Source organism: Suncus etruscus, chromosome 15, assembly GCF_024139225.1.
Source record: "Suncus etruscus isolate mSunEtr1 chromosome 15, mSunEtr1.pri.cur, whole genome shotgun sequence".
NCBI lineage: Eukaryota > Metazoa > Chordata > Mammalia > Eulipotyphla > Soricidae > Suncus > Suncus etruscus.
In genome coordinates, this window is record NC_064862.1 from 77,567,382 (window position 1) to 77,579,194 (window position 11,813).

Here is an 11,813-nt window from a genome sequence, read left to right on the forward strand (position 1 = left end):
CCCTAATTTGCGGCGAGGTGCCTGTTGGGAAATGAAGTCCGGAGGTTGGTGCCGTTCATTTCCGGGGCGCCCTATCCTGGCACTGCGCGTACGTGCAGCGTGTTCACGCACGCGCACAACCGACTCATGGTCCCTCTTCCTGTGTGTGCCCAGGTCAGGGCGCTCAGGGCTCCCAGGCTGTGGCCTCTTGGTGCTTTGGGGCTGAAAAGCGTCCCGCGAGGCTGTGCGGGCTCGCTGTTGCGTGCATCGGGCCAAGCTCGATCGGGCCCCCCCGCCCTGGGTGCGAGCAGGGGCCGGCGAGCGCCCCAACCTGTGAGGCCCCCAAGGGCAGGTCTGCACCGGGGTATGTTCAGGTTCGCGGGCCCGTGGCCACATTCCACCTCCGCGGCCCTTTCCCTCCCGCCCCCTGTTGCTGCGGACGCATCCCTGTGCCTGGGGGCCCTGGGGCGGGAAGGGGATTTGTGCTGGCCCCAGGGGTAGTGAATGCAACCGTGCAAGGATTTCACGGCCGTGGTTTCAGCGCTGCATCGCGAGTTTCTTTGCAAACCTGATGTACCACGTTTTCCAAGTGGACCCAGATGCCCTAAAAGCCAAATCCTGCTGTTCCCATTGTTGCCACTTTTCAAGAGCTCCTATCTGTCATGCATGTGTTCTGGATTGGAAGGAAGATAAAGAGGTTAAGAAAATACAATGGTGTTTAACAGGATTTTAAAACATTGTTGGGGCCGGAGAGATAGCATGGAGGTAAGGCATTTGCCTTTCATGCAGGAGGTCATCGGTTCGAATCCCGGTGCCCCATATGGTCCCCCGTGCCTGCCAGGAGCAATTTCTGAGCCTGGAGCCAGGAATAACCCCTGAGCACTGCCGGGTATGACCCAAAAACCACACAAAAAACAAAACAAAAAAAAAACCATTGTTGGGGCCGGAGAGATAGCATGGAGGTAGGGCGTTTGCCTTTCATGCAGAAGGAGTGTGGTTCGAATCCCGGCATCCCATATGGTCCCCTGTGCCTGCCAGGGTCAATTTCTGAGCCCAGAGCCAGGAGTAACCCCTGAGCGCTGCCGGGTGTGGCCCAAAAACAAAAACAAAAAACATTCTTACAACTTTTTGTTTAAGGGCCACACTCTGTGTTGCTCAGAGTTGCTCCTGTTTCTGCACTCAGGGATCGCTCCTGGAGTGCTTTGGGGACCCTATTGGATGCCTGAAACCTCAATCCCACTTGGCTGAATGCTAGGCAAAGGCCCTACCCACTGATCAATCACTTTGGCCCCTACAACTTCTGTGTACCTGACAGACGCTTTGAAAAAAGGACAGTAATCGCACTCACTTGCCAGCAGCCACTCAAAGCCTGGGTTGCGTTGGAGTTAGGAAGGAGAAATGTGTGTCTTTTCACATCACTCTTACCCTCCCTCGGTGTTGTGCCCAGGATGTCATCTTTTGGGGGCCCTAGGGGAGTGAGATACCTCCAGACACGCCTAATGTTCACGAACTTTTCCTTTGCTTCTCTCTCAGGTACAGTCAGTGAGGGTCAATCTCGACTTCCCCAGAGCTGCGGAAAATGAATCAATCTCAGGTGCGTTTTTTTGTTGATGTACCTAGCTCCGTTCTGTGGTAGTTGAGATGACTTGGATTTCCTTATTTATTTTGGTTTTTGGGTCACACCCAGCGCTCAGGGGTTCCTCCTGTGACTCTACACTCAGAAATCGCTCCTGGCAGGCTCGGGGGACCATATGGGATGCCGGGATTCGAACCACCGTCCTTCTGCATGCAAGGCAAATGCCTTTCCTCCATGCTATCTCTCCAGCCCCTGTATTTATATTTTATTGTTGAATATTTTTGGCTTTTAGGGACAGGTTTGGCCCTTAATTGCTGTACATCTGACCTGCCCCTTTTGTGGTTTTTTTGAAGGTTTTTTGTTTGTTTATTTTTGTTTTGTTTTGACACCACCAGTGGTGGATCTCCGGACTTACTCCTGAGTCTGCTCTGGGATCTCCTGGCAGCTTAGAGAACTAAGTGTGGTGCTGAGAATCAAATATTGGTCAGCTGTGTGCAAGGCAGTGGCTTCCCCCTGTACTGTCTTTCCTACCCAAGGAGTAGGAACCTTGTTTCGTGAAAGCGTGATTGTGGAAAATCTGGTTTGAGGGGTAACTCAGCAGGAGTCTTTCACAGTCATACATGCATCCTTATTTGTGGCACGTGTGTTTATCTGTGTCATGTGATGCCTAATGGGAGGCTGTTTGATTATTACTGTGATGAAAATGGGACCTGTCCATGAGAGGATTCTTTTTGTCACATGAGGACACATATTTGGTAACTGAATTTTAGAGATTTCGTGGGACTTGGAACCTTCAAAGTTGATAGACCCGGGCCAACTTTTTTGACCACCATGCGACTTGTGCTCATAGTTGCTCTGGAGAACTCAGTGTTTGTCCTGGCACCCAACACAATTAATCAGGCAGAGGAAGGCATTTCCAGATTGACTGACTGTAGGGGTGAAAATCCACACCTATATTTAGGAATACAGAGTTTGGAGGCTGTATTTAATTGTTTTCTTGATATTTTCTCCCATTTTTAGCTTTATTTCACAGGGATTGTGTCCCTCGATTCTGTGCTGGAGGCTGGAAGAGGTGTAGAACTAGCCCCCTGATGTGTCAGGTGCCACCTGGGCTTCACCTTTTTGTGCTCAGCCGTCCATGCAGTTATGGTGTTGGAGTTCAGGGGTCAAACTCAGGCCTTCCATGTGCGAGGAAAATGTTCTGTCTCTTGAGATATCTTGTAGGCCTGTTAGCACTCTTTCTTATTTAACATTTTATTTTGAAAAAATTCCTAATTTGCAGGAAACTTGGAAAGGTCCTGAAAATAATCCTTTCTTTTTCTTCCCTTTTTTGCCTTTGATTTTGAGGCTATACCTGACAGTGCTCAGGGTATAGTCCAGGCTCTGTGCTCAAAAGTGACTGCTGGTGGTGCTACGAGGGCCATGTGCAGTGCTCAGAGGAATGCAAGGCAAATTCCTTACCCCCTCTGCTCTCTCATCAGTCTCCTTTGCTTTACCTTATCCCACGCTTGTTTTATCACAATCAGAATGGAAATACTTTTTTTTTTTTTCTTTGAATCATTTAAGAACAGATGTCAAGTTCCCCCTGGAGTGTTTCGGATTGTGCCTCATGAGATTCAGAAGAATTCTTTTTTTTTTTTTTTTTTTTTTGGGTTTTTGGGCCACACCCGGTAACGCTCAGGGGTTACTCCTGGCTATGTGCTCAGAAGTTGCTCCTGGCTTGGGGGACCATATGGGACACCGGGGGATCGAACCGCGGTCCGTCCAAGGCTAGCGCAGGCAAGGCAGGCACCTTACCTTCAGCGCCACCACCCGGCCCCTCAGAAGAATTCTTATCTGTATTCGTGGCACAATTACTTCATGTTCTGTACTAATTTACAGCCATGGGGCTGGAGTGATAGCATAGCGGTAGGACGTTTGCCTTGCATGCTGCTGATGTGCAATGGACCCGAGTTCGACCCAGCATCCCATATGATCCCCCGAGAATGCCAGGAGCGATTTCTGAAAGCAGAGCCAGGAGTAATCCCTGTAATCCCTGAGTGCTGCCAGGTGTGGCTAAAAAAAAAAAAAACCTATGACAACTTTCAACTTTGCTAATGTTCTTGGTAACTTTCTGTTTTTGTTATTAAAGTGGGTGGGTCAATGCAAGGAGCTAAGGATAAGGCACTTCCATTCTTGCCACGCTGAGCATGCTCTGGGCTTCCTCAGTGAGTCCTGGGGTCCTTCTTGGCTGTACCTGAATGCTTGGAAATTCAACACTTGATGCTTGTGGTTCAAGGGATTGAACTGGAGTCAGCCATTAGCAAGACAAACTTTCTTTCTTTTTTTTTTAGTTTTTGGGTCACACCCAGTAGTGCTCAGGGATCACTCCTGGCTTTGCACTCAGAAATCGCTCCTGGCAGGCTTCGGGGATCATATGGGATGGCAGGATTCAAACTACCATGGGTCCTGGATTAGCTGTGTGCAAGGCAAATGCCCTACTACTGTGCTATATCTCCGGCCCCCAAGACAAACATTTTGTTGTTGTTGTTGTTGTTGTTTTTGGGCCACACCCGGCAGTGCTCAGGGGTTACTCCTGGCTGTCTGCTCAGAAATAGCTCCTGGCAGGCATGGGGGACCATATGGGACACCAGGATTCGAACCAACCACCTTTGGTCCTGGATCGGCTGCTTGCAAGGCAAACGCCGCTGTGCTATCTCTCCGGGCCCAAGACAAACACTTTTAACCACTGTATTATCTCTCTGTTCTCTGGCCTCTCTAATAATAAAAAATAATTCTAGGGACCTCCATCACTGTCTTTTTTTTTTTCTTTTGTGTCACCTGTGGCTTGGGAAACTATCTGGGTGCCAGGGATCATACCCAGTTCGGCCTTATGCAAGTACTTTAGTGTCTGGTGGCCCCTGACAGTTTGATGTTCAGGCCTGGTGATGTAGTACTATGTGGTCCTCAGGTTCTGGGGTTCTGGGTTTCACTTCATCCCTCTGGCCCCTGTAATAGTGTTTAATCCTGGTAGAAGATCCTGCCTCTCATGAAAACAAATGGCATTTATCCTGCATGTTTTCATAATCTGTTTAATGCAGGAAAGTTTCTCAGTGTCCTCACAAATTTCACAGCCTATCATTCAGAGGACCCAGGCAGATTATTTCAGTTGCCTGTGAATAAGCGCCCTCTGGTGATTTCTCATAGTTTGCTTCAGTCTGTAATTTGTGCACAGCAATGCTGCCTGAGGGAAGAATCCCTTTAACTGGGGCCTGGAATATCATCTTTGTCAGGAAAGTGTTGGTGCATGGAAGAGAGCCAGTGCTCTAGTATGTGGGATAGTCTAGAATTGTTCATCTGGTGGAACTGTTTGGAGTGTAATTTTTTTTTTTTTTTTTTTTTTGGTTTTTGGGCCACACCCGGTGACGCTCAGGGGTTACTCCTGGCTATGCGCTCAGAAGTCGCTCCTGGCTTGGGGGACCATATGGGACGCCGGGGGATCGAACCTCGGTCCATCCTAGGCTAGTGCAGGCAAGGCAGGCACCTTACCTCTTGCGCCACCGCCCAGCCCCTTGGAGTGTAATTTAAGGGTGTCCTAGCCTTGCCCTTTTTTCCAGCACAGGTCCCTATCTAATCAATTGTAACAGCAAATCGAGCAAATTTGAAAATGGTTGTTTTTTTTCTTGGTCTGGATCTGGTTGGAGTGTGATTTAGGGGTACCCTAGCTGACTTAGGTTTAGTCCCTGTCATACCCTAACTGCCAGGAATGATCCCTGAGCACAACTGGATATGACCTAAAAACCAAAAAAGAAAATGTTTTTGCTGTCCTGATGAATCAGCTCCTCTGCCCTTAGTAGTGGCCTCTTCCTCCCTGGGACTGCTCTGCATGTGGAATGCCCATCCCAGGCATGATGCTCACCCGTAAGGTGCTTCACCTTATCCTTTCACTTCACTGTCTTTAAAGCACATTTGTTGTGAGCAGCACCTCCTAGTTGCTTATTTGGCCCGACAGTTTCTGCCTCTTTACTGTAATGTTGAGACAGTCAACTTAGCTGTAATGCAATAATTGATCTCCCAGTCAGTCAGAATCTATTCTGGGATTTCTGTATGCCCTCTGACTTTCTTCTGATGTTAGGTTTTGTTTTGTTTTGTTTTTGTTATTGAAACCACAGCTTCACATGTCCATCAGCTTAACCACTTCCCTATTTTGCACCCTTATTAGGATCGGTCCCACTAACCTGAACTCGTCACAGTCTATAGTTTCCTGGGGTGTGGTACCAAGTGTCCTTCCATCGCTCTCTTCAGTGCTGTTTCTGGAACAGATGTATTTCCTCCTTGGCGCAGTCTTTGGTTCTTGACTAGTTTCAATTTTGTGTAAGCCTCCTGTGACTGTCTGGGACAGTTCTGCCATTCTCCCTCAATGTTTTCTCTGTATCTTGAGGCTACACCCAGCTCAGTGTGGTGTGTTCACTTCTGGAAGTGCTGGGGAACCGTAAAGCGCCAAAGGTCAAACCTATGACTACTACCTGCAGAGCATGTGACCCTTTGAGCCAACTCCTTTGCTCCCATATTCTTTTTTTTTTTGTTTTCTTTTTTGTTTTGTTTTTGGGCCACACCCAGCGGTGCTCAGGGGTTACTCCTGGCTGCCTGCTCAGAAATAGCTCCTGGCAGGCACGGGGGACCATATGGGACACCAGGATTCGAACCAACCACCTTAGGTCCTGGATCGGCTGCCTGCAAGGCAAACACCGCTGTGCTATCTCTCTGGGTCCTTGCTCCCATATTCTCTGAAAATGTTGAGACAGCTGGTCTTGTTCAGTATCGTTTCCATTTTCTGAGAAGCCTACTAAATTATATAGTCTATTGCATTTGTAATTAAGACTTGCTTGAGTGTGTTTTAAAATTTAATTCAGCCTTTAGTTTTTTCCCTGGCTATTTTATAGCAGAATGTCCTTTTTTATGAAAGGACTATTCTGCTTAATTTATTAAGTAAGGAAGGGGAAAATGGTTGTGAGTTTGGTTTTATGGTGAATTGATCATCCTGTTCCTTATCTTTTAATACTGTTCTTCTCAATCAATAATTCTTGAATTCTGTTTCAATTTGAATTGCATGACTAGAGGATTGGGGGATTGGGGAATGCAGGTCTGGAAGCAACACCAAAACAGAAAATAATCCACACAAGGTTAGGAAGATTTAAAAAAAAAAAAAGGTTCAGGAACTTCCACTATAAGCTATCTGCAAACAGGCAAAGGGTACCAGCAGGCAGAGAGGCTGACTGTAGGACTAAAACTGGAAGAAATCTCTGACCCAAGATCTTTATTAGGAAGAGAAGGACTACCTCCATGGGTGGAGAAAAAGTAGAGATAGGGTTCCAACTTTCTTTTTTTTTTTTTTTTGGTTTTTGGGCCACACCTGGTGATGCTCAGGGGTTACTCCTGGCTGTCTGCTCAGAAATAGCTCCTGGCAGGCACTGGGGACCATATGGGACACCGGGATTTGAACCAACAACCTTAGGTCCTGGATTGGCTGCTTGCAAGGCAAACACTGCTGTGCTATCTCTCCGGGCCTGGGTTCCAACTTTCAGTTGGAGTACTTTCAGTCCAGTTGGGATAAGAACATGCAAAGAAGAGTTATCCTAAATAAAGTAAGACCTAGTTACTCCAACACTCTTGTGTTTGTGTAGCGGATGGTGTCAGACCTGTTAGTCCAAGGGTGGAATTCCATTCTCCAGTTATATATGTGCTATTTAGCAGAGGCACATGGGGCTCATGGTCAACTAGCCCAGGAGCTCAGTCCGCTTTGTATTTCATATGTCTTGTCCACATCACTCTGTTCTGTTCCTGGTGTCACAGGGGGCTGTGTCGTTCTGTGATGTGGTCGTTGACTTCACCCAGGAGGAGTGGCAGCAGCTGGATGCCGAGCAGAAGCTGATCTACAGGGACGTGATGCTGGAGAACTATAACCACCTCATCTCATTGGGTGAGAGGATTACTCAGAGGTTTAAGATTGAGGCCTTCCATGAGAATACTCCCATCACAAGTTGAAATAAAGAATTAATCATGCCATGTACTGCCTTTCATCCATCTAGGTGTAGATTTTTATGATACCTTGAGTTACTGTCAGTGGTTCTAATTCTGATAAGGTGAACAACAGGGAAGTCAAGCCTTACATCATTTCCGCCTCTGCTTCCATGATGTGTGGAGATTCTGATGTTGCTTCTGCTGCTCTGAGATCCTAAAGCTCTGTTTTTCATGCAGGATATGACAGCACCAAACCAAATGTGATTGTCAAGTTGGAGCAGGGAGAGGAACCCTGGGTAGAAGGTGAATTTGTTTGTCTGAATCATGCAGGTAAGTTAGTGGCTATCACATTATAAAAATGTTTGGGGGACCAGAAAGATAGCATGGAGGTTAGGCATTTGCCTTGCATGCAGAAGGACAGTGGTTCGAATCCCAGCATCTCATATGGTCCCCCGAGCCTGCCAGGATCGATTTCTGTGCATAGAGCCAGGAGTAACCCCTGAGCGCTGCTGGGTGTGACCCCTCCCCCCACAAAAATGGAGATGGTGGAAGAGACAGACACACTTGCCTCCATTTACATTGCAAGTTTATATTGAAGTATTCTGGCTCTCATACTATGTATTTCTCCTCTTTCTCATATTACTATTTATCAGTCTAATCCACCTTGTTTCCACATTAAGTTTTATTTCAACATGAAAAAGTCTGATGAAACATTGACTTTCCTTTTCATCATCTTTTATCATCCATTTTCTTTTCTTTCTTTTTTTTTTTTTTTTTTTTTTTTTTTTGGTTTTTGGTTTTTGGGTCACACCCGGCAGTGCTCAGGGGTTACTCCTGGCTGTCTGCTCAGAAATAGCTCCTGGCAGGCACGGGGGACCATATGGGACACCGGGATTCGAACCAACCACCTTTGGTCCTGGATTGGCTGCTTGCAAGGCAAACACTGCTGTGCTATCTCTCCGGGCCCTTCTTTTCTTTCTTGCCATGAGGTGCTTCTAGTGCCCCTTGCCCTCCCTTCCCCTCCTCATTCCCCCCACCCAGGCATCAGTCAGCTGGTGTGTGTGTGTGTGTGTGTGTGTGTGTCTGTGTGTGTGTGTGTGTGTGTGTCTGAGTGTGTGTGTGTGATATCACAAATAAAAAAATGAGGGGTCCTGAAAGATAGCACAACAGGAGGGTGTTTGCCTTGTACACAGCCAATCCAGGACAGACTGTGGTTTGAATCCTGGCATCCCATATGGTCCCTCATGCCTGCCAGGAGCGACTTCTGACTTTTTTTTTTTTTTTTTTTTTTTGGTTTTTGGGCCACACCCGTTTGACGCTCAGGGGTTACTCCTGGCTATGTGCTCAGAAATCGCCCCTGGCTTGGGGGGACCATATGGGACGCCGGGGGATCGAACTGCGGTCCTTCCTTGGCTAGCGCTTGCAAGGCAGACACCTTACCTCCAGCGCCACCTACCCGGCCCCTCGATTTCTGACTTTTTTTTTTTTTTTTTGGGTCACACCCAGCGGTGCTCAGGGGTTACTCCTGGCTGTCTGCTCAGAAATAGCTCCTGGCAGGCACGGGGGACCATATGGGACACCGGAATTCGAACCAACCACCTTTGGTCCTGGATCGGCTGCTTGCAAGGCAAACACCACTGTGCTATCTCTCCGGGCCCTAGGAGCGATTTCTGAGCATCACCAGGAGTAACCTCTGAGCACCATGGGGTGTGACCCCCCCAAATAAAAAAAGAAAATGAAGGTATATGTATACTAGTAAGTGTATTTGTGGAGCTAAGACCTAAAATATGAATCATCTCCACTTTAGGACCCTGAGCTAGTCTTTGATCTTGTGTATTCTGATTTACAAGGTTTAATTTGATTTTTCTTTCTTTTCTTTCAGGAAAAATCTGGGGAGTTGATGACTTGATAGAGAGGACCCAATATAATGAAGACAAACACTCAAGGCAAGCTGTTGCTACCCACAGCAAAATCCCAACTGGAAGGATAGGGCCTGCAGTTGACAAAACATATGTGGAAAGTTCTGTTTCCTCCAGCATAATATCTTATAATTGTGTGACTTGTGGAAAGAACCTAGATTCTACTTCAGCATTAATTATTGGCGACAGAAGCTATGCAAGGAAAAAACCCAGCGAGTGTAGTGAATGTGGGAAGGCGTGTAGAGAGAAATCATATGAATGTGCTCCAAATGGAAAAGCTTGTTCTCCAAGTGAGGAAAACCTTCTCCAGAAAATTAGCATTTTGGAGAGGCCCCTTGACTACAAATGCATAGAAGCCTTAGACAACAAAACTGTTTTCATTACTCGCAAGAGCCCATTTACAAGGAAGTCAGCCTGTGAGTGGAATGGTTCCAGCGCAGACTTCATCCAGATGTCAGATTTTAATGTTTACCAGAGAGCCCAAACAGAAATGAAGCCCTTTGAATGTAGTGAATGTGGAAAGTCCTTCTGTAAAAAGTCGAAATTTATTATACACCAGAGAGCTCACACAGGAGAGAAACCTTATGAATGTAACATATGTGGGAAATCCTTCAGCCAAAAGGGAACCCTCACTGTACACCGGAGATCACATTTAGAGGAGAAACCCTATAAATGTAATGAGTGTGGAAAGACTTTCTGTCAGAAGCTACATCTAACTCAACATCTGAGGACTCATTCAGGGGAAAAACCCTATGAATGTAGTGACTGTGGGAAAACCTTCTGCCAGAAGACGCATCTCACCCTGCACCAGAGAAATCATTCTGGAGAGAGGCCTTACCCATGCTCGGAATGTGGGAAATCCTTCTCCCGAAAGTCTGCCCTCAGTGACCATCAGAGAACACACACGGGAGAGAAGCTCTATAAGTGTAATGAGTGTGGGAAATCCTACTACCGGAAATCAACCCTCATCACACATCAGAGAATACATACAGGAGAGAAACCCTATCAGTGTAGTGAATGTGGGAAGTTTTTTTCTCGGGTATCATACCTCACGATTCATTATAGAAGTCATTTAGAGGAAAAGCCGTATGAATGTAATGAATGTGGAAAAACTTTTCATTTAAATTCTGCCTTCATTAGACATCGGAAAGTCCACACGGATGAGAAATCCCATGAATGTAGTGAATGTGGAAAGTTCTCTCAGTTTTCCTATCTCCCTGATCATCACACCACTCCTTTAGGAGAGAAACCTTATGAATGTAATAAATGTGGGAAAACCTTCCTGGGAAATTCAGCCTTCCCATCAGTTCCAAAGGGAGAGAAATCCTATGAATGTAATGTATGTGGAAAACTGTTCTCTGACTTGACCTACTATACCGTGCATTATAGAACTCACTCAGAAGAGAAGCCCTATGGCTGTAGTGACTGTGGGAAAACCTTCTCCCATAATTCCTCCCTCTTTAGACATCAGAGAGTGCACACAGGCGAGAAACCCTATGAGTGTTGTGAGTGTGGAAAGTTCTTCTCTCAGAAATCTTATCTTAAAATCCATCATAGGATTCATTCAGGAGAGAAACCCTATGAATGTAGTAAATGCAGAAAAGTCTTCTCTCGAATGTCAAATCTTACTGTGCACTATAGAAGCCATTCGGGAGAGAAGCCCTATGAATGTAATGAGTGTGGGAAAGTATTTTCTCAGAAGTCATACCTCACTGTACATTATAGAACTCATTCAGGAGAAAAACCCTACGAATGTAATGAGTGTGGGAAAAAATTCCACCACAGATCAGCTTTTAACAGCCATCAAAGAATCCACAGTAGAGGAAGCATTAATGTGCTTGATGTGGAAAATCTCCTATGAAATTAAATATCACTTTAGAAACCTCTAATGTTAATATGTGAAATCTGGTAGGAAATTGGATATTGTTTGGGAAGGAGATGAGGTATTTGTAGAAATAAAAGGCATTGGGCTCATTTGATTCAATTATCACAGCAAAGCATCCTTAATAATGCAAGAATCAGCTAGATGGTTTGTTTTTTTTTTTTTTTTTTAGCAAGATCCTTCAACTTATTGAGCGAGCACTTGATAACTTAAACAGGAGCTGAAACGTTTATTTTGGAATCAAATTGTATTTATAAATCAGGGAATTGTACCAATCAGAAGTCAAGCGGTAAATGTGGAAAATATGTCTTAAAAATTACAATATCAAAAGCCATATTTCTGTTCAAAAATATTTCTAGGAAATATACCAGATGCTATCAGCTCTGAATAAACCATTGTGTAAAGTTAAGTTTCCAATGCATCAGAAACTGGTATTGAGGACTGTTGCATTAATTAA

General features: G+C 45.8%; 1 protein-coding gene across 1 annotated transcript; it reads left to right on the top strand.

The window, feature by feature from the left end:
* The first annotated feature begins 167 nt into the window (after positions 1-167).
* On the top strand, positions 168-11,466 carry RBAK (RB associated KRAB zinc finger). The gene is made up of 5 exons (XM_049788595.1): positions 168-343; positions 1,513-1,573; positions 7,388-7,514; positions 7,793-7,885; positions 9,438-11,466. The coding sequence occupies exons 2-5, from the start codon at positions 1,559-1,561 to the stop codon at positions 11,333-11,335; spliced, it is 2,133 nt and encodes a 710-aa protein (XP_049644552.1). The 5' UTR covers positions 168-343; positions 1,513-1,558; the 3' UTR covers positions 11,336-11,466.
* The last annotated feature ends 347 nt before the right edge of the window (positions 11,467-11,813 follow it).

Bases quoted from the DNA above. Each gene is read 5' to 3' on its own strand.
- RBAK (XM_049788595.1), top strand. The intron at 7,515-7,792 runs GTGAGAGGATTA...TTTTTCATGCAG, and splicing joins TAACCACCTCATCTCATTGG to GATATGACAGCACCAAACCA. The intron at 7,886-9,437 runs GTAAGTTAGTGG...CTTTTCTTTCAG, and splicing joins TGTTTGTCTGAATCATGCAG to GAAAAATCTGGGGAGTTGAT.